Here is a 24501-nt window from a genome sequence, read left to right on the forward strand (position 1 = left end):
AAATGACTGAAAAATGATAAAAAAGAGTGATCTTCTTAAAGTTTAAAACATGTTGGATCAGAAGAAGTGCTTTACAAAATATAAAAATATGTAGGGACACAGATTGAACATGTGCAGGATCAAAGTACAATCACTCAGAGGAAAGTTAGACATCTAGACTAGCTAAAGTGTGTATTGTATATATAATGTCATTGTGTTTTGTCGTATTTTGGTACTTATTCACATTGATTTTTCCCATTCGTGACAGGATCTTTAACCAGTTACAGATCCAGGTTGTTAGTAACAATAAATGTACGTTTTTCTTACAGTTTATTGTAATTATCACATGTTCAGATTAAGCTTTTTGCCACTTACTTACACCTATAATTCTCTAGGGGTTGGGGTCCGTAGAACCCAACTGTGTTAAAACCAACCAAGTCAGTTAGCTGAAGAAAATGATGCATATACCAAAATATGGATGGGGGAGGGGAGTAATAAAAATGGGCACAAAAAATACATACTTTTGATTAAATGAAGACAAACCAGTCAGAAATAAACTTTTATACTGACAAATTTAATTCTAGGTCAAAGTTAGCAAAAAAATCTTCATATATATTAGCTATTGTGAAACAATTAAATCAAATTCAGTCATAATACCAACAAGGAAAATCAGTTTCAGATTTCATGAATTATATGATGGTTTAAGATTTAGTAGAATAGGTTCATATCATATATAAATTGTTCTTGATATTATCAATTTATGTACACTTACAATAGAACAATGCATGCTTTGATACATGAGCATCTTAACAATCCCAGTAATGTGCTTTGGTCTAAACACATCTGTGAACAGTATGGAGTCACCAGCCTGCCACATTGTTATTTGAAGTAACAATTAAAGACTGATGCCTTAATTAGAGATGGGATAATCATAATGTGATTGGCCTTTTTATTCTGGAAACGGTTAAATATATTTCTGAGTTGTAAAAAAGAGCCACAATTACATCTGAGAGCACCAGCCCTCTTAGTCTGAACAGTTCATGTATGGCTTAATGATGTTTCTCTTCATTTTCATTCTGCAAGATAATAGGAGTCACGGCCGGCCTTGATGTGACACTGTCTACAGTTTCCATGTTGTGGTCAATAGTTATGTGTGTCCTTAGTTTGCATGGATTATACAGAATATTTCTGTAAACATGTGCATCCTCACTTGCATTGCTTAATTTCATATTCCTTAGAAATGATAATACAGTTCCCTCCTTGATTCATCACCATTTGCTAATAATTTACTGCCTCAAACTGTATTTCTTTTCGCTCTAAGATTGGCAGAACAAATGTCCTTGGTACACGGTTCCATACCCGAGTCCTCGATATCCACCAGATACCCAGATACAAGAATATGTGTGTGTGTGAGTGTGCCTGTTTGTGACTTAGATTTGTAACGTATCTTTAACAATTTTTCACTCATATCGCTATGATGTCTGCATTGTGGCAGTTCATACTGATGTTTAGCACTGGGACATTATGCTGCAGACATGTAGCATCATGTAGCACCTGAAACCAGGCTGACCAGTCCTAAAAGTAACCTCTTATTGCTGAATGCCAAGTCAGGCAGATGCTGGTAACATTTATAAGTCTTTGGTATGACTCAGATGGGTTTTGAACCCGAGATCTTCTGATACCGTGGCAGATGCTCTAACCACTTATGCCGTTGGAGAGGTTGACACATACATACATACATACATACATACATACATACATACATACATACATACATACATATGTAGGTATGTGCCTGCGTATGTACATACATGCATATACACATACATACATGTATACATAGTTACATACGTGCATGCGAGTGGATACATATATACATATATGCATACATGCATGCATATATGCATGCATACCTACGTACATACATACATTTAGGACTTGTCATGCTTAATGTAGCTTCTATATACAGTATTTAGGGCATATTGTGTTATATATCTGTTTTGCATGAATTATAATTTATGTTATAGTGTGTGAAAAAGAATGATAGCATATGGATCATTTTTAAATTTTTAGATTTTGGTGCACCTTGCATACTTATAAGGGGCCCCGAGTGGCCGAGTGGTCTAAAGCGCTCTTCGTTACGGATCACTGCCATCTCACCTCTGTCTGCGGTGGTTCGAGTCTAAGATTCAGCCAATGTGGGCATGTTAGAAAGCCTGCCAGTAGCTTCTCGTGGGTCGGTGGTTCTTTCCAGTGTTTTCCGGCTTCTTCCTCCACCATTAATACTGGCCGCCATGTATAACCTATCGTGCTGAAAAATGGCGTTAAACCCCACAACAACAACAACAACAACAACAACAACAACATACTTATAAAAAAAATTGTGTGTGTGTGTGCACATGCATGTGTATGTGTATGTCTGGTGTATAAGAGGTTCTGAGCATGAAATAAATTGATTCAGCTTGTTTTTTAATTTGTTTCTTAATGAAATTTTCAAAGGTACACCTTAAGGAACAAAAATTCATAGGTCACTAGGTCAAGTTTATACCATGTTTCTTTATCAGACTGTTCGTAAAGGTATAACAGACTTATTTTGTCTGGTCATTATATTTTTCCATTTGTATTAAAAAACAACTTTTTACTGTAGCCACAATACACAAGACAAAAGATGCTTTACTCCCGGACCTATAAAAAGCCAGATATGAGATCTGAGTGATTGCCTCAGGACCTGTCCTGTAGACATTATATCAGTCCCTCACACCACAAGGTTTGTCAGGCTATTTTACCTTTAGAACAAAACATGTGAAGCTTAGGCCTGAATTAGGAAATAAAAAATGAGCAGCCAATTTGTACTATCATCCTCATAGACTTATTAGGGGATCTGATCAAATAAAATGTCACCATCCAACGTTACAAGAAGTACCAATTAGGTAGTAAGCCAGCTAGTTGTCAGTTAATAATTGATTTTTAAAAACAGTAGTGGAACAAAAGACTTTTGTTTGGATGTAATTTTATGGTGTAGTTTTCTGAATAAAACAAATATTGTAAATAATTTACATTGAGAGGAAAGTGACTAATTATGGAAGAATAATGCTACCACTAAATCAGTGCCAAATCTGGCACCACAGTGACACATTTTCTGGTATATTTATTATTTGGGTGTATTAAGTTTGAACGTTTCTTATATTAAATTTTTCAAACATATGACCACCATGCTGATTCTTGTCAAGAATATTTGCCAAGAGCCAAGAGGATAACAGGATTTTTTCCTTGGTCCCTAGTCTCCCCCTCCCTCCCATTCTCTTGTTCTGTATCTCTCTCTCTATCTGTCTATCACTGTCTGTCTGTCTGTCTGTCTCTCTCTCTCTCTCTCTCTCTATATATATATATATATATATATATATATATAATCATTTGAACAAAAGCCAAAACTGAAAAAAGTTTCAAAATGTCTTAATGTTTCAGAGTCAGATTCTGACTCAGATGTGGATGCCCCCTACTACAGTATCCATGACAGCCGATACCATAGGCAAAAGAGGTGGCCTCGACAGCAGCAGAGTAAACTCTGTCTGGCCCTCAACATTGGCAAAGGGCGGCTTACCGCCTTTACAGATTGCAAGGTAAGGTACCCACCAAAGAAATATGGTATTTTTAAATTATATTATAAAAACTTCTTTGTATATCAGTTTTGAAATTAGACCACTATCTCTAGTAATCACTACATTTCACTACTCCTAATCATTCAATGAAACTGTAATCATATCCTCCAAAATCATACCAATTTATGCCACGTTGGTAAGCTAATTGTAATCAGGAGAGTTTTCTGAATTTTCACATCGTATTATTCGTTTTCCAATGAAGTTGAGAGGGGATGTAACCTGTATTGGTTCTTTCACATATTAATGTTCCTTCATTCTTTCCTCCTTTTATTCATTAGACCCTAATTAACATACACTCCTGAAAATTAGAATGTGGAAATGTGTCAAGATGAGTAACTAAGCCGTACCAACGCTAGGTAACTATGACCTAATTTCCGTGCTTGAGTGATTTTATGTATATTTAATTTGTATTTTGTGCTTGGCCTTTGTCCCTGATTGAGGGTAAATTCTGGCCTACATGACTACTTATATAAATTTAGCTATTGCTGTGTCCATCTGTCAGACTAGTTGTCCATAAACATTTTTGTTTTTGGAGCAAAATTCTCAAACCAGCCAAGACATTTAAGCCAAATAGGATACATATGTCAAGCAAGTTTTGTATGGGTGTCTTTTGATACTTATAGTTTGCTGCATTTAGTATTTATATGTTGCCATGGAAACACAGTAACATAAGTAGTATTACATGGGATTGTGGAACTCTGTGCAAGTTGGTGTATCTTATAACATCAGCAAGATATATATATTGACAAATCTTTGCTTGAGCTATTTCTTAAGAATTATTGAACTTTTATGTGCCTTACACAAGGCAGATCATATTTTATGATATTGTCTCTGTTCATCTGTTACCAGTTTTGTTTTCCCACACATTAACTTGAATTCTCCACTATCTGAAGTTGCCAACTTTGTGGATGGCTTGCATTTAAGGGAAGAAAGAGACCTATAGATTTTGGGGTCAAAAGGTCAGAGGTCAGTTTCCTGTGATTAAAAGAAGTAAAAGAGTTTCAGCACAATGCATTCAATTCTGCATCATATATATGGACCAGACATTGTAGATTGTTTGTACTTGTGATAAGGAACAATCTTGTCAACTTTGGGATCAAAAGCTCATAGATCAAGGTTATTGTGATTGAAGGAAAGAAAGTGGTTTCCACATGATAAAATTAGTGCTACCTCACAGATCTTGTCCAAATTTTGTGGATGGTTAGAAGCCTATTGATTTTGGGTCAAAGGTCAAGGTCACCGAAAGAAAAATGGTTTCCATTCAACATTAGTTCTATATCTCAGACCTGGGCTGAATTTTATGCATGACTTTCAGTTCCTGAGTATGTACTTGCACCAGAGTTTATGGATGTCATGTACTGCTGGTAAAAAGTATATTAATTTTTTGGTTGAAAGATCAGTGGGCAAGTTTAGTGTGACTGAAAAAAAATGTTTTCTAGACCACATACCTTAACCAAAGTTTGTGGAGGATTTGCACATAAGGTCTTGAAGAGACCTATTGATTTTAGGGTTAAAATGGTAAATGGTCAGGGTCATTGTAGCTCAGAGAATAATGGATTTTGCAGAATAATTTTTTGTTCTAGTATTCTAGAGTGATGTCCTATACCAAACATTGTGTATGTATTTTATTTGAGTTATTAAAGATTCTGGGTCTTTGTAGTTTGTTTGGAGTAATCAGTAGAACAAACAAGATAGACCTTGATCGGTTTGTGCATTATACTACAGCGGATCAGGATTTCTGTTGTTTGCAGTTTGACTCAATTATAAGCAAGTTTATACAGTAGTTTTCTACTTGTATAGACAATCATGAGTGATATATCCATTTTTACTAGACCAAAGATTTGCCTTCTCTTCACCTCCACCTCCTTTAATGTTGCTTTTAGTTGCAAACAATAATTAGCTTTCATTTTATAAAAAAGGCAACAGTGTAGTTATATTTTTTATGCTTTATCATTTCTATGTGCAGAGTATCTTATTAACCATGTTCACTGTTGCATCCAATTCTGCCAGTTGTGAAGTTTGTCTCTGTCAGTAACCTCTGAGGGACCTAATGGATTGAACTGAAATTTACTGCGAGACTTTACATTAAGACAACTTAAGTCAAGTTCACTTTTAACCAGTTTCTCACAAAATTTAGCAGAGTTACGATCCATTTTAAGTTCAGACTTTGCCCTTTTGTTCTATGATATTAGTAGAGGAATTTGAGTGGTATTAACACATTTCTAGTTTCACTCCTAAAAATCAAAAACAGTTGGTCAGCAATCCCATATTATTAAAAACTTGGCATATTTTAGTATGGCTTAAAATATCTGAACATTGTCTGCTCGCTCGGAATTAACATTCTCCTATGCAATTTATGCTCCTGTATAAGTTGGGTCCAAATACAAACAACATAGATCATGATCTGCCATTGCATAAAGTGCCAGCAGATCAGTATCTGTGTTGTTGGCTCTACTGATTACTCCTGAGAAAGAAACTTCATCTGGGTCTACGCAGTTTGGAATTGGACTTGTGAATGTATGCAGTATTTGCACAAAGTCAACATTTCTCTTTATATGTTGTAAAATAATGGCAAGCAACATAAAATTTAACTTTCCTAAGAAAATTGTCAACATATTGCAGACAACCAGACATGAGATTTTTTTTCTCTCTTTGTGAAGTCTCGGCAGGCTAAACACCTGCTCTGTGACTATAACTCTGATTGGTTTGATTGTTCTGAAGGCATGTATGTATTTTGTTTTAGAGCTCTGATGGACTGGATGTCGAGGGTTCACATGGGGAGTTTTTGCTACAGATTAACGAGGCATTACTGTTTGTTGCATCCTGTCACAATGGAGACCCAGGCCTGCAGTACATTTGTGTCACTGCCAATATGGGAGAACTCTACCATAAAGGTAATTACAGTGTAGCCTTGTGTATATTATGCTTAAATATCTGGTTATCACTATAATTACCATATATACTCAAAAGTTTAGCCAGATTGTAAACAACAGATATCCTGATCTGCTGTATCATAACGCACTTGCAGATTAGGGTCTTTATCATTTGTTCTGCTGTCCTAACAAACTGCACAGAACCAGATCTGCTAGTGCATTATGCATGGCAAATTTGGGTATATGCAGTTTGCAGTTAGACTCTTTTTATAAGTGCATATATATGGTCGGAGCAGAAGGATTGATTGCATGATGATTGAACAAAATGTTTAGTTTCTTTTATTTTACATTCATGGTAAGGATGGTGACTGACAAGAAGTTCATCTTTACTAGAAGACTCCATCTAGTTATTAATTCATTGTAATGTATGGATTATGACAGCATTTATTAAACCTCTATAGTGTAGCATTAGGATGTATGGCAAATTTTATGTTATTATGATGCAGTTATGATTTCATTTTCTTACTTGATGATTAATTGGAAAGATCAAAATACGCATTGTCTATAATAATTGAATTATTGCCAAAGAGAGTAAAAAGGAGCTAAGTATAATATTCAAAACCTTGTGAAATCATCATCAGTTTACCACAGCAGTAAATTGACAACACTTTCTTTCTTGAGGATATTACAGTGACAGTCTTAATTGTAACAAAGTTGAATGCTCTTGACATTTTCCAAATAATTATCCTTAATGTTTTTTAATAAGTATAGTTTGCAGTGGTTTTATAAAGCTAGATTGTATGTATATACAGGGAAGCTTCCCTAACCAGCTGCTGCTGGGGCCCAAAGAGTTTTTAAAAATAGAATTGGCCAGAATGAAACGTTTTTGATAATTACTGTATATATTCACTTTTAAATGGAGTCCATCTCCAGACTGCACAGATGCAAATATGCTGTCACACAATGTGAGTTCTGATAATTTGTCACATTATGCTTTTATGATACAATTGACTTCATTGCATAATCATGTGTATTTTATAACTTCTTGCACCTAAAATGGGATTATCACTTTTCGAAAACAAATTAATATTAATGTTTTGCACTAAATCTTATAATAAATCAAGTGTGGCCTTTTCTGAGGTGAATATACAGTTTTATGAACCAAAAACTCCTTATATTGACCTCTACTTAAGATTGTTTACTATAACTCTCACTGGTTCATGGGGCCCCGAGTGGCCGAGTGGTCTAAAGCGCTCTTCGTTACGGATCACTGCCATCTCACCTCTGTCTGCGGCGGTTCGAGTCTAAGATTCAGCCAATGTGGGTATGTGAGAAAGCTTGCCAGTAGCTTCTCGAGGGTCGGTGGTTCTTTCCGGGGTTTTCCCGGGTTCTTCCTCCACCATTAATACTGGCCGCCATGTATAGCCTATCGTGTGCTGAAAAATGGCGTTAAACCCCACAACAACAACAACAACACTGGTTCATAACACTTATCTTCACTTAAACAAATATCTATAATTCTGCAATGTTAGTAATAAAATAAATTTTGAAACATAGTTAAATATGCAAATATTATATTTTGGTGTGTATTGCATGCACACCAGTCTTCAAAGAATAAAGTAAAAACCTTGTTTTGTTTTATGATATAACTTGCATGTGATATAATGTTTTAAAAGCTTGATAAGTTTCCTCCATATTTCGGGGAGGGGGCCTAAAACAGTAGGCCATTTTGGATAATTGGCTCATCATTTGTTTGAATTGTTTATAACAAACCAGTAATTGATTGTTTCTGTGGTCTTTCCTGTCAGTACATGGCACCTGATTATGACCAATTCATTTTTGAAGATATAATAACGAAAGAAGGGAAAAGTGTCAGTATTGAAAGTTTATCTTGTTGGATTCGTAGTTGACCCTCAGAAAGTATGTTTGAAGGTTCATCTTGTTGATGGAGATCAGTCTGTTGCCTTGGGTCCCAAAAATTCCTACACTCTGTGTCCTCATCTTTCTTCTTGCTTCAGATCACAAACATTCCTGTCACTCTGTGTCCTCATCTTTCTTCTTGTGTCAGATCCCAAAAATTCCTGTTGTTCTTTGTCCTCATCTTTCTTGCTTTGGATCCCCAAAATTCCTGTCACTCTGTGTCCTCATCTTTCTTCTTGCTTTGGATCCCAAAAATTCCTACACTCTGTGCCCTCATCTTTCTTCTTGCTTTGGGTCCCATAAATTCCTGTCACTCTGTGTCCTCATCTTTCTTCTTGCTTCAGATCCCAAAAGGGGCTCCGAGTGGTCTAAAGCACTCTCCATTACGGATCACTGCCATCTCGTCTCTGCATGGGTTCGAGTCTAGGATTTGGCCAATGTGGGTATGTGAGAAAGCTTGCCAGTAGCTTCTTGTGGGTTGGTGGTTCTTCCTGGGGTTTTCTAGGGTTCTTCCTCCACCTTTAATACTATACACCATGCATAGCCTATCATGTGCTGAAAAATGGCATTAAACCCCACAACAACAACATCAGATCTGAAAAATTCCTGTCACTCTTTGTCCTCATCTTTCTTCTTGTTTTGGATCCCAAAAATTCCTGTCACTTTGTGTCCTCATCTTTCTTCTTGTTTTGGATCCCAAAATTCCTGTCACTCTGTGTCCTCATCTTTCTTTTTGTTTCAGATCCCAAACATTCCTGTCACTCTGTGTCATCATCTTTCTTCTTGTTTCAGATCCCAAAAATTCCTGTCGCACTGTGTCCTCATCTTTCTTCTTTGAACCTTTTACTGAAGACTCTTGTACACAGTTTCGTTACCATGTGTTTCTGCATAGACAGTGATGGCTAGCTTTCACAGTGTCCAAGTTTCCTTCATGACCCATGTTATCTTTGGCTTACTATATTAATTGAAATTTGAGATCAAATGCAAGATTCAGTATGAAAGTTTTGGTCCAATGTTTATACTTATTTGGACTGTCATGAGACCTCTAAAATAAATCTTAGTGTTGAACATAGAATTTAACTTGATAGTGCATTATAATTAGGTTTAGCATATCAGACCTTTTCAAGTGGGCTGATTACCGTTAAAAACACCATGTCAAGTCAGTTAAATATTGATCATTGCATTGTAGCAAACAGATATCAAATATTATGGTTTAAATGTAAACTGTATCAGAGAACCAAGTTTATTTTCAATGAAAAGTAAATAAATTGCAAATTTATGAAGACAAAGCTATGTAATAACGTTTAGCACATCAAAGCTTGAGCTGTTACTGATTTCCTTGAAAAGAAACCCCCACCCCCCATATCATTGGAGCATTGATCACTGTATAGAAAAACAAATACAAAAATTCTATGATCAAGATGAGAAATAAACCAAAGAACCAAGTCTATTTCTCAAATAAAAAAGTATTTGCCAATTTCATAAATGAACTTATTATTTTGTTTATCAACATGTGCCAATACTACTGTAACAGAGAAACTGTAGTCTTGAAAAAGATGTCCTTTGAATTTGCCTCATGAGGATATTAACATTGTTTGAATTCTAAATATATTTCAATTTAGCCATGAATAAAGAATTAATAAGTGAAGGAGACATTTATTAGAGCAACAGTTATTGAATCTTTAACATTTACTTTTATGACAATCACATTTTTTTCTGCTGCAGTGTGGTACTTTACACAACTTTAATGTAAACAGATAGAGTGGTGTAACAAATCAACAGTCATATGTATGTGTATTTTGGGTTGAGTCAGAGAACAAAAATCTACACAGGGATGTGAGGTGAAATTAATTCATTAACATAGGCAATCAGAGAACAATAGTATCAAGTTTTTTTAAGCATTATTTAATTTTTTAATAAGGCTTGTACACAATTTAGTTACAGTGTGACATATTCAGTATTCCAGATGTGTTGATGTGATGTGTAGGTAGCATTAGTACCATTCATCAGGTTGACCTGGAAAATAATTTGTGGTGTTCTCCTTTAAACATGCACCTCCTGAAGAAAGAAAATTATGTAAAAAAATGTGGTAAATCATTTACTCTGATAGCAAAATGGATATACATTATTTATATTTTCAATCAGCAGATCACATATTAAACATTTTTGTTGTTGTTGTGCTTGATTTTGAATACACTTGCTAAATTCTATGATTTAAAAGAGTTATGTTTTATGGTGTAGTGTTTTCACTTTTGTTATAGGAGAAGTCCAGAATACAGAGAACCTCCCAAATATTGATTGTGAGGAGTTATCTTCCCCTGTTCCATCGCACCTGCAGGACTCCCAGTTGATCTACCGATCTGAGCAGGGAATTCTGATGCATGACGCTGAGAAGATCGGTTGTGGGCCAGAGTCTCTGGACATGGTCTCGTTGGCAGTTAAGGTCAAGTTGGACACCAAGGCATCAGAAGAGGATTTGACATCAGATGTCACAATTAAGGTTAACAACATATTTCACGTTTTTGTGAGCTCTGACTGCTGGGACCATTCCAGTTTGGTCTTGTCTTGCCAGTGATTAGCATGACAAAATTAAATTAGCATACTTGTTTGTTGAAGATGACCTAATTAGATTTTCAGCCAATTAAAAATTATAATTTTTTAATCTCTTTAGCCTTGCTTTTTTTTAGTCTGAATTAGGAGTATACATGTTTTGCAAAACAGTAATCTCCAATGTTAATACAAATTTTAATGACATGTAAAGAAAAGAAACTTTAAAACAAAATTATAAAATTTATTTAGAGCTGTCTGTACCATCTGATCCTGTTTAAATTAGTATACTTTTGACCTTCCAATCCCTCAGTGATTTCAACAGTTATATATATTTCTGTTTATACATACTTAGGCTTGTAGACATGTGCATTTTCTAATTTAAGTTTTGGCTACTTCTGTAATAAGACAATGAAATTCTCCCTTGAAACTTTTGATTTACATTACAGAATAATTTGTTTTGCAGGAATTCACTGTATCCCTTGGAGTTAGAGGAGCAACCATGCAATACAGAATGACTCTACCAAACAAGAATTTCTTCTCACAGGTGATTTACCACTGACAATTGTAGTGCATTGTTCCATGCTTTCTGTTGAAATTGGTGCTATATTAAATTGGGCTTATCCATCTGCCATAAATCTATCCATTCCACTTCATTTCAGCACAACTCGTCCCACAATTATTATTGCATTTCATGCAATATTTACTTTGTGGATTTGATTTTGATTACACCTCAGCTGCATTTGAGATTCTGGATTAAAAACCATTATTTAGCACAGTTATGGTCCCTGATTGTCAGACCCACATACTTTCATTTCTGCACAGTAATTCCTTTTAATGTGAAGTTGTGAGCAGTTGCAACAAGCACAATGGAGAGAATGTTGGCATGCCAGAATAAACCTAACACGGCCCTCCAATTTTCAGGACATAATAAATTCAAAATGTATAATTTTAAAAAATACAAAATATTTACTGACATCAGGTAGTATTTTGAGGTCTACAAACAGTTAAAAACTTCAAGTTGGAATGAAGACTAATGGATGTTTTAGCTATAAAAAAAACTAAAAACACCTGATAGTCAACCATCTGGCTGTGAAACTGATTGCCCTTATTATCTCATGGATTAATTGAAGGTGTTGCCAGTAAGAAGGAGTTAAAATAGCTGAAACACTCCACAACTCTTGATAAGCAGTTCCCTAACAATGTAAGCCACATTAAAGGTAGTACTAAAGGAGAGACAACTTTACATCTTAAGAATCACTTTGATCAGCATGAATTAATTGATCATCAGCATTCATCAAGCTGACACTGGATTACAGGTTTAATTTAATTAACTGCTGGAGATTGTATGGATGGAAATAAAGCGTTCATGCATACGAGTTCCTATTCTCACTAAAGATTAGCACTATTCATATAAAGTGTTTAAATATGTATCAGGATTTTATCTTTATTTTCCCATTTTCAATAAACTAAAATTGTTTACATTTATTTGTGATAAAGCAGTCAGCATCTCTGATACTCATGTAGTCTCATTTTTATTCATTGACATATTTCCCTTTGTTAACTTCATTTTGGACACAGCTCAGTCTATGTACATATAATCAGGGCACATATAATGGTTTCCACAACTAAATTCTGGAACTAGTCTAAGTGATTTGGCTCCATTATATATTTAGATCAGTCATCACTATATATGGAGTTTTTTGTGGCAAGATCATTTTTCAATTGTTTTTGAAGGAATTATGGATCATCTTTAACATTTTCAGCAGTAAGATAATTTGAATAGAAATGCATTATTTCAGTGAGACGTTCTGTTATCAAAGACAGTCTTTACATTATGAAACAATTGTGATATTAAAAATCAGTCACATTTGTAGACAAGCATCTAGTCAGACATGTGGCTAGTAGCAGTACATGTACAGAATAAACAGACTGTCATAGTTTTACAAACAGAAAGAAAAACAAATACTAGAAATTGCATCCAGAACTGTGTTTTTAAGAACACTAATATGCAGGCGTTCTTTATTTTCAGTCATTGATACACTGGAATCGTTTTCCCACCTAAACCACTTTCTGACCACCATTGTACTTGCTGGGTCATTGATAGTCTTAATATTAAGGAAACTAATTTTTTAGACAAAATATTCTGGAATTGTTTTTTAATTTCATTGGTGCACAAATTAACAAGGCCAAGAGAAAAGTATTTTTTTTTGTAGTATCTGGATATTTAGGCATGGTTCCTATGGTCTTTGAAGATCTTTGACAGTTTGACAAAAATGAGGTAGCATTTTCAGGGCCTTGAAAGTTTGGGAAAATCAAGCAGATTACCCTAAAGTCTGTAAAAGTCTTTGAAAATTGAAATGAACCCAAACATTTTAATTTCTTTCCATAATCTCAAATAAAATTGTCCAAGGTTGTTAGGACATAAAAGACGAACATTTTCTTTCCATAGGACAGGATTCAGGATTAGGAAAATAATTATAGTTTGAATTTCATCATTAAACAATATTGTAGTATTTTGCATTCATTGTTTTCTCATTTAACATAACATGTGTAGAAAATGTTAACAAAAATAGGTCTTGGAAATCTATGTTTGTGGTCTTTGAAAGTTTGGAAAAAGTCTTTGATATACAGGGTCTTTTTAAATAACCAAGATTACCATTGCAGAAGGTCTTGGGAAATCTTTTTCCTTAATAATCAAAACCTGTGCAAAGTGCACAAAATTTAGGTGGGTACCTGATTTTAAGTTTTACCATGCAACATAATATTGAGCAGAGTTCTGGCCCCTGACCACCATATTCAATTTTACTCCATTCTGTGCAGTAATTCCTTTCATTAATTCTTATTGGATTTGATCAAAATTTGATATGCAACTATGGGAGTTACTGCATGGATGGCATCATGGCTGAATTTGATTTGCAGCATTCTAAATTATCATCAAGTAAAGACATGGCCCCTGATTGCAGAAACCTACAAATTTTGATTCTTCACAAACTTTCCCTAGTTATTATGATTTTATATATAGGTATGTATTGATAATGCTTCATATGAATTTAATGATCAGCTTTCTTCAGTATCATATGTCAGAGTTATTGCTGATGATTGTTGGACCCCAATGCCTCTCTTAACAGTGTTTTTATTTCAAGGAACACTCACCTGGTTTCATTTGTCAGTGTCACTTAGTGTCTTCCTTTGCAAATATACTTCAGCTAATTTACTATATCACCATCATCACCTAACCTAATCTACTTGAAGAAAAAGGCTTGGGACATTGGTGTCTGGAATTTGCTTTTTAGGGCCTTACATCAGGGTAGAAGAACCATATAGCAATAATCTTTTCTGTCCATTCACATCTATTGTGTGTGTATGTGTATACATACATACATACATACATACATACACACACACACACACACACACACACACACACACTTACTTACTTACTTGTATATCAGTATAATTATGCCTGTTTATTGCCAAGTTAGTTGAGGTCTCCCTAAAGAGTTGTCAAAACATTGTGAAGGCAAATAGGAATAGCTCTGCAACCCTTGCACAAGATCAGATGCTATTTGGTATGTAAATTAGCTATTGCATGTATATGTGCATTGTAAATGTTCTGGCATTTTAGTTCCAATTTTGATCAAGGTTTTTCACTTTCTCCATCAATAAAATATCTCCAATCATTGAAACCAGAATAGCTAGGGAATATATACATTTTCTGAAGGAATTTGGTGTGGACATATGTCTGGTAGACATGGATTTGCCATTTATGGGATTTGTCTTGTCAAGTCCACTTTTAATAGAATTATGGCCAATGACAATTAGCTTAATATCTTTTCATAAGATTTTGCTTGTAACCAGCATGGCTCTGCAACCCTTACACATAATTGGATGCCATTTGGTATGTGAATCGCCTATCACATGTAGGTGTTCCTTTTAAAGGCTTTGTCATTCCAGGTCCAATTTTGATTGAGCTGTTGCCCCATTTCTGTCAAATTAGGTATGTCCACTACAGTATATTCTTGTAAACAGCTTAGCTCTGTAACATTTTTATGTATTCTGATGTAGTTTGGTGTGTACATTGTCCATTGACATAGATGTGCCTTTACAGATTTTGTGTCTGCTCAATTTTGAAAAGTGTTATGGTTCTTAATTAATTTCATACCCTCAGGTGTGATCTTGCTTGTAATTGCCACAGCTCAAGAACCATTCAAGATATTCTGATTCAGTTTAGTTTGGATATTCTCTCATTGACTTTAATGTGCTCTTTTTAAGGCTTAGTCTTGGAGGAGTTGTGGCTCCCAGATTGCTTGTCCTACTGACTTTAGTTTCCAGAAGATAACAGCAACAAAATTTGATGGATTTCAACAAGATTTTGGATGTCTTTTCATATTAATAAGCCTTTGAATGAGCTTGATTTCCAGCATTCTACAACATCATTTACACGAGTTATGGCCCCTTATTACCTGTGCTTCTGCCTTTTGTTCACACAGTATATGTTAAATCCTAATCTTTGCTGTATTTCAGTAAAATTGAGTATGTACCATTATATTGAGGAGACCCTGAATAAGCATTATGGCATCTTGACGCTTATTTTCTCCAACTTTGTTTTCTTACAGATGTTCCTGCGTTTAAGACCCTGTTGAACAAATTGTTTAAAGTGGTGCCCTTTGTTATGCATGCATCACTAACAGTTCTCATTTTGAAATTAGATTTACCTTTAGCTTTTGTAGGAATAAAAATTTCATGGAATTGTTTGTTGCAAAATATTTTTCATATACCAACCAAAGTCCCAGACAAATTCGGTTTCTTTTGTAAAAAATGTGTTTTGATTTTCAAAGGAAGAATATTTTGTAACTGTATAAATGGCAAATAAAATATATCTACTCATATAAGTCTTTAGAAAATGAAAATTCAAATTTGAATTTAAAAAATTGAAATGCATTCTTTTGAAGCATTTAATGCATTCTCAAACAAAAAATAGTTGGTAGATTTAGCACAGTGAAATGTCATTAACACACACATTATCACAACCACACAGACTTAAAAAATGTGCACCAAGTTTCTGTCTTAAAAATCCATTATGTTGTGGAATATAAAATTACATACTGTTTTTGCTGTTGTCATTAGTTTAGTGGGGAGGGTGTATTGATGCAGATGACATTAGAGTGCATCTTTACACTCATTAGAGACTGGATAGTACTAATGTAAAGACTTCTCTGGAGATCTTGTTGAATTAAAGATGATTTTTTTTCTGCATGCACATTGCTGTAAGGAAGTGTCAGATAAGCAATGGTCACACAAGTTACTGGTAGAATGTTTAAACATGCAAAGGTCACACTAGTTTGATGTTTAAACATGCAGTGGTTACTCTGGTTAAAATGTTTAAATAAGTAATGGTCACACTAGTTAAATATTTAACCAAGCAGTGGTCACACTAATTAGAATGTGTTTACATGCAATGGTCACACTAGTTAGACTGTTTAAACAAGTAGTGTTCACACTAGTTAGAATGATTAAACATGTTATTTACTTTAAGGATTGAGCTTTGCATTGGTACATTATCCAGATGCTTGGTGGTGTTATACGTAATGAAGGAGGAGTTCTAAAATTTGGTTGTGCTTGTTTTTGATCATTTCACTGATGTTCCTTCCATTAACTAGAGCTGTATTTAAATATTTGTTTTCAGATTTATTCACACTTCCACAATGTTCCAACCACATGTCCCAAAACCATTTTTGCAGGTTATATTAGAAGTAAAATCAAACTTCATAAGAACCATTGCCACTGATCACACATTTACGCATTACCTTTAATAAAGAATATGATTTAAATAAAGAAGAATATCATTTCTTCAGCACATATATCTTGATTCACCTAACTTTAAATGAATTGGGTTGTTCCATCTTCTGTACTTTACCTATGCAAATTAGTCTGATAGGATCGCATGTCTTCTCACCTCTGTGACAATCCAGTGTATAAACTGATCTAAGTTTTTCATGAGCATTAAGCACAACTATTTACTGTTTATACAGGTCGCTAGCATATATCATGGTGTCAGGAAATAGTTCTCTCTCTCCCTCTCATTTTTATTAAAGATTACTGAAAATTATTTTATTCAAAATATACAGATGGGATTTGGGAATATAAAATTGTGTTTTTAGCTTGGCAAATTATGCTCAGTCTGGTATGTCTTTAATATTCCCATTCTTTTTGTGTGCAAAGTACAAGAATATGATGATAGCCTTCATCTATCTGATTGACCTCATGGTATATAATCCACATTTTGTCAAAAAAAGCCTCACATTCTACATTCTTTTTCCTTGTTCAGCTCATCGATTTCATAGATGTGAAAGATTACCCTGTCCTAGGATATGTGGAGCCTAAAGTTCTCACAGAGTTTCATGTGCATTTGTGGAATTGTGCAATAGATTATAGGTATGTTTTTGTAATATATCTATACTTTCACGTATTAGTTAACTAACCAGGACAGCATTATTATTTTTGATATTTTTTGTCTTGCAATAATTCAAAGTAATTGCACAGCTTTTATGTACAGAATTTCTTTCATATAAGTTCAGAAGTTTTGACTGCAAGAAATTTGATACAATTTGAGATTATTTCTTTTTTAGGATGCTTGCTGAGTGAAAAACACTCTGAATTTTCTGTGTCAAAGTATTCCAGTCTGTAAGACAAATGCAACATCTACAATTCAAGTACCCTAAATTTTCTTTAATATTTCCTATTTGAACACATCGCCAGAGATGACCACAAATCTATGCAACAGAAATTTTGTAACTATATAGATGGTGATTTATATACTAATGGCTAATACTTTCCCATCCTCAAACATGGTAGATCCTGATCTGTCATTGTATAATTCATTTGCTAATTAGATTTTACACTGTTCTTTAGCATTACGATTTGTAAGAGGCACCATAACCCTGATCTTTTGGCACATTATATGGGAGCAGATCTAGCTGTATGTTGTACACAAGAAGATGTAATCAATCTACCATTGCCTCTTTTTCAGACCTCTAAAGCTGCCTATAAGGACCCTGGTCTTGGCTGAGTCTTTCACTATAGCCAGTAATATTGTAGCTGAGTCCACAACTTCATTGTTGAGGTAGGTATCGCCCAGTTACAGAGAAGGAAATTTGAGTAGATGAAATATTTCTATTATATGAAAATATTATATATTACTGATAAGAGAAGTGAATCTAGAATGGTTATTTTGAGATACAAACACCTTTCTTGCTTGCATTTACTGCTCCATAAGAATGCATATGTGGAGTACTGTGTATAGTCCATGATGGTTGGGCATTGATATTTCAGAGGAGGCAGGTCTACCATCCTGTGATCACATTATGTAATAATTATTAATCGCAGAAGACCATCACTTATTTTTAAACATGATCCAGATTTTTATCATCACATGTATCTTGATTCATCCTCAGTAATCTTGCCAATTTTCATTGAATTTTCTTAAATGGCTCTCTGTTGAAGCAGAATTCCCCAGCTCCTTTTTGGCTGAGGTGAGTGTGCATACCTGTCAACTTGTATGGGTTACCCATAATTTGTAAAAAAAAAATAATTCATTTTTGTCAGTGTACAGCTGTTTTGCATCTATTTTTTCTTATAAAAATTCAAGGTTTTTTTTTTCATTTTTAAATTTTTTTTGTTAATCCCAGGAGTCTGGAAATAATTTTTTGCAAATCAAGCAACGATCAAAAATTGTGTTTAGCTATGTGCAAGCAACGTTAGGAAAGCAATGGAAGCCGGGAATGCCAAAATCAGATGATTTTGTTGATGTATCCTTCTTTAATGAAACGAATAAAAATATATTAATATTGAAGAAAGTGTTTAGATAGCTTCATTTCATTCGAGATTCTTATGATCCTTTTAACTAATTTTGGTATTCCCTGCTTCCATTGCATTCCAGCCAACTGAAATGTAGGCCAACAGAACTTGAAAACATGTCCATTTACTTGTGTGGGAATTTGAATTTATTATGAAAAAGACATCAGTGTAAGTAAAGTCTGACTAAAACATAACTTTAATTTGTAGAAAAACACTGATATGGGATGCCAAGTGTGTGAGATATATCTAGGAAAATTTGACTTATCATTCCAAAGTTAATCGATGTCAAAACACACTACGCAGCGCCATCATTGGGCAACAAGATCTCAATGCCCAAAAATAAATATCAGGTTGAGGTCTTATATTGTAGGATGAGGTTTCATGGTAGGAAAATATAAATATATAATAATGAGAACATGATAAATCCAAAAAAGTTAATATTACACCTTGAAATTCGTTTTTTCAAAATACCTTGCACATATCTTTGTTTTTACTAGTAGTCACATTTTCGTTTTTGAGTTGCTCCACATGTGGATCATGAAGCACTTAGAGATGGGTTTGATGGTTATTGCATTCTGCCTGATGTGTATGTGCCTGTATTAAATGATGATCACCAGAAAAGGAGCTTTTGTAGCTACTGGCTGGATATTATCTGCCAGACAGTTAGTACTGGAGGCATCTGCTTCCCAAATCAGAAGTTAGTTATTCAGCGACTATTTACCTTGCCTCACAACAATGCAGACTCTGAGACTGTGTGAGATCTTTTTCTGTGATGATAAAAATACAGACTGTTGGAAGTCATGAATGCAGACATACTAACATTCATTTTTACAATGCAAAATAAACACTGACACCTGCTGCATAGATTTTAAAACCTCTAATTACATTTTGAAAAGTGCAAAGGGTGCATTGTTGTATATAATAATGTGTGTGTGTTTGTTACAACACACTGAAAGTCAAAAGAATAAAATGAAATAAAGTTTTAGGTATGTAAATAATTATGTAAATATGTGTAAAATTAGTTTATGGCATTGGTTGTTTTAAAACTGTTGATCTTATATAATGTATTAATATGTTTTTTTGTTTAAGGTTTTTTGGTCTTTGTAAGGTTTTTATTGGTCTGGCGTATAGGTTTTCATCTCTTCTGGTTGACAGGTATGAATGTGGGATTATGAAACATCTCAGAAAAGTGCATTAGTAGGTAATAGGTATTAACTAAAAGAACCAGAGAAACCTCTGAACCTGCCCAATATTGTAATTGTAATGTCTTGAGACTTTGTTTTATTCAAAGTCAGGATTTCCAGTATTATAAAGACAAGTGGGTTGTAGATGTACAATGTGGTCATAGAATTTTGTTCACTCTCTTGGAGAAAGAATTTGAAATTGGGGGAGGAGAGAATAATAACTTAAGAGCTTGTTTGGAAAAGCAGTGCAGATAGGCAAGTTGGCTGTAAATTTTGTAGATTTATTTACCATTTATAAAAATAAGCCACATTATTATATTAATTGCTACATTTTAAATTGTTTAATTTAGTCAGTCTGGACTCGGTAGGTTTAATTTTTTTAAAATATGCAGTCCACTAATGTTTACTGTACATTTTATATAGCCTGATCTTCTAACTTTCACACTACAGTTGCATTTGTTTTATAATGAAGTGACAAGATTATAATTTGTTCACCTGTAGTTTTATTTTATAGGAAGGAAAAATTTATTCCCAACTACTCCAAATTCAGCTTTATTTGTCTTTATCTGCTTTACCATTTGAAGATACACAGGTATCAATGTTGTAATGGAGTTGGAGGTGTCATTATTAGTGTTAAGATTCTTTGTTTTAAAAGAAGGAGCGGAAGGTGGATTTTTTTAATGTCACATACAGTGGGATACATTTTGTAAGCATCATATACATGTAAAAAATGGATTCTCTGCATAGAATTACCTAAAGAAGATTGATGGATGAATTCTATGAAGCTGGTTTGGGTTTCAAACCAAAAGATTAAGTACAACATAAAACACGTCTGCAGACTGATGTTACAACAGGAACACACAAAAATAAGAATGACTCCAAAACTAGGAATGAATTAGACTGCTCAGTTCTCTCCTTATATACACCTTCAATAGTCTGTTATGACTATATGTCACAGTATACCCATGTGACATATCATAGCACTCAATATTTTAAAATACTTTTTCATGTGACCTAACTCATCCAGTAGGAATTAACTTAATTCTTCTAAGATACCACCTGATCGATCTGTCCTATGGGAAAAAGGCAGAATCTCAAACATATTTACTAATAGTTCTATTATTAGTATTTGTCAACAGGCACATTAGCATCTATTTATAGATCCTGTTCAGTAATACACTCTTTAATATCTTAAAACAGACCCTGTGCATGTACACAATTTCAGCTAAAGATAATCACTACAATTTACAGCCATAAATAAAAATTACAAAGACAAAATCATTTAACAGAAGTTACAAAAAATATATAAACATAAGTAACTCTAAGAGTGTTGTTTTTGAGTGATCTTTTTAACTTTTTTCATTGTAGGTTTGTTCTAGATGATGGAGCATTATTCCTCTCAGACAAACACAAGGCATCCCAGACTGATATTAGGAAAAGTGAGTAATTTGATATCTTATGTACCTGTCAGCAATTATGTATCTTTTGCCTGAATGAGTGTTTTAAATATAGTATGTTTGAAAAAAATGTTCATTCCAATACAGATTTTTCTAATGGTGATAACAACAACAGCAGCAGTGTTAAGGTGCAGTATTAACGAGTTTTGAAAGTCACTTATCTTTCACATCTGTTGTGTTTTCAACAGATGCTGTCATAAAATATTACCACCTAGTTAAAGCTGCTAAAATTTGTTAGGGATTTATCTTTTCTGCCTCATAATAATGTCATACACACAAGAAACACCGTGTTCCACAGGATACTAGTTTTCTTGAAATATCTACTAAAGGAAGCCGAACTTCATAGTATAGTATTCTTATTTTCTAGATGGCTAACCTGTTGTCCAGCCATCAGTCTGTATGTCTGTCACTATTTTCTTTTCTACAAGAGAATTTTACTGGGAATTGTTGGATTTTAATCAAATCTTGTATGCATCTTTGTATTGATAAGTCCTTTAAAGAATTACTTTCATGTCATTTAAATGAGCTCTGATCCCTGATTGCCTTTTAATCTGACTTTGGTTTCCATAGCATAACTTTACCAAGATTTCTTGAATTTAAGCCAGATTTGGTATTGACTTTATATCGATGAGAGCTTGAATGATTTAGATTTCCATGACATACTTTATGGAAGTTATGACCATCTTATTTGTTCTCACTCATGACCAAAAGGGTGTGAGTTTGAATCCTACCATCGGATCAGCCTGGGTCAGCTTCCATGGTGTGTCCTTGGGCAAGGCACTTGCATCAGTTACCTCTGCACTTGTGTTGCTGTGCCATAAAGCACCAAACCAAACCAAAATCACCCCACCCCACCCCCACACAAATTTTCTACAGCATTACTTTATTAAAAACTGTTGGATTTCAACTAAATTTGGCCTTAATCTCTTTGATTAATGATTATTTACAAGAGTTATGACCCCTGATTGCTTGTCTTCCTGGCTGGTTTCATTTGTATTACTTTTCCAGAGATATCATACATCTTTATATAAAGAAGACCTTGAATTATTTTTAACATTCTAGATTATCACTTGGAAGAGTTATGATCCTCGATTACCCATGCTTTTTTACTTTGGTTACTACAGCATAGCTTTAAAAAAGAACGTTCAGTTTCAGTGAAAGTATTATTCTCACACATTTACCTTGATGATACTTTGAATAAGTATGATTCACACTCTTTTAACTTCATTTAAGTTGGATGCACTCTTTTGACTTCTGTTTCACAACAAAAAGTTCCTCTGGTTGAGGCCCAGCCAAGGAAATTGTAGTCAGTGGAACTCATGGTAATGTACTTGTCGCTAACAGCTGAAGTTATTTTAAAGAGATTGAACATCTGTTATGGAGAAAAAAATTAATACTGAATCATAGTTTTTTTTATTATTTACATTTAAATAGGTAATACCAAAGTGTGTCATAGGTAAAATAAAAATTTTTAGGAATAAAAGTTTACTGGCAATGAAAGTATGATCTAAATGGTCTGTTATTACCTCTTGTAAGTTCTACTCCTTATGTCACAATATTTTTAGTGTGAATGTACATTAACCCTTTAACTATGACTGCCGCTTCTAAGCATCTCCTGTAAATAGCTCCTGAACCCCACTGATGCTTATAAGGCGATAAGCCTAGTTCACTACCCCAGTGTTGGTTATGTGCATAAAGTTCAGCAGTACTCGAAACCCCCGTGTTGCATCTATGCAGACGTGACTGCAATGTTAACTAAATGTTGATTGGTTGAAAATATGAGGTTTACATATTTTTGATTATCATAACCAATGAGAGGACTGTTTACTCAACATTTTGATACAAGTTTGAAAGCTGAGAGGTTAAATTTAGACACACTGTAAGAGCTTTTGTGCACTTTACGAAACACGTGTAGTTGAGATAAACAAAGATGGGTTCAGATTCAGATATGAGCGACTTTGAAGGGTTCAGTGCAAGTGATATTGAAGAGTTTAATGGATCATTCTTAAAAAATGGATCAGATATTGATATTAGTCCTGTTTCAACACCAGATGTAAGTGATTTTGAATCGGATGACGAGGAGGACATAGTCCCACTTTCACAATGGAGTGATGACTTCGCCATGTTCGAGATCAATGATTTTGATTCATGTATTGGTTCAACAATCAAGCTTGGACCACTAAGCAATGAGAAAGATTTTTTTCTCAAGTTTTTTCCTGAATGTCTGGTGGAAAAACTTGTGAAAGAAACAAACGATTATGCCAAGAAAATGTTGGACCAAAAACAAGACCAGAAATGATTATGAAACCTGCATCACGGAGATGTGGGCATATCTTTGAATATGCATCATCATGAATATTGTGCAAATACCCAAATATTCCATTGCCTGGATGACATCTGTATATTTTGGGATCTCAGGAATACCCAAAATCATGACAAGAGAAATATTTGAAAAAATAGGGAAATATTTCCATGCCAGTGGTACAAGCGTCAACCCACCCTGAGGCCAACCAGGACATGACAAGATTTTCCATATAAGACAATTCTACAACACAGTCTTGCATAAATGCCTGGAAAATTATGACACTCCCAAAAACCAGTCAATTGACGAAGGCATGATTGCTTATAAAGGAAGACTGTCATTTAAACAATATCTGCCAGCCAAACCCACAAAATCTGGCATTAAAGTCTGGGAAAGAGCCCATCTCCAAACTGGCTACATCCGTGAATTTCAAGTTTATGTTGGAAAGCCTGGTGGACAGAGAGGGAGAGTGACAGAAGAAGGATTAGGATCTAGAGTGGTGAAGACCTTACCAGAAAAATAATAAACAAAAACCACCATATATATATGGACAATTTCTGTTCAAATCCCCAATTATTTGAAGATTTATGTCAGGGCGGACTCTTCTGTTGTGGTACAGTCCAAGGAAATAGGAAAGGAATGCCAGAACCTTTAAAAAAAAACAGTGGTTTAAAAAGCCTGGGGGATATGAAAATCATGCAAAAAGAGACTCTGGTCTGT

General features: G+C 34.4%; 1 protein-coding gene across 1 annotated transcript in view; it reads left to right on the top strand.

Annotated features, from left to right (window-relative positions):
• Positions 1-24501, top strand: part of LOC149804667 (autophagy-related protein 2 homolog B-like) — a 206742-nt gene that overhangs the window by 138963 nt on the left and 43278 nt on the right. The window contains exons 16-22 of the mRNA XM_089933186.1: positions 3445-3599; positions 6382-6532; positions 10693-10931; positions 11445-11525; positions 17310-17416; positions 18012-18104; positions 21391-21461. Coding sequence (XP_089789312.1) covers positions 3445-3599; positions 6382-6532; positions 10693-10931; positions 11445-11525; positions 17310-17416; positions 18012-18104; positions 21391-21461 — 897 coding nt within the window. The remainder of the gene's footprint in view (positions 1-3444; positions 3600-6381; positions 6533-10692; positions 10932-11444; positions 11526-17309; positions 17417-18011; positions 18105-21390; positions 21462-24501) is intronic.

This window comes from Sinohyriopsis cumingii, chromosome 2 (genome assembly GCF_028554795.1).
Source record: "Sinohyriopsis cumingii isolate HCF-2022 chromosome 2, ASM2855479v2, whole genome shotgun sequence".
Lineage (NCBI taxonomy): Eukaryota > Metazoa > Mollusca > Bivalvia > Unionida > Unionidae > Sinohyriopsis > Sinohyriopsis cumingii.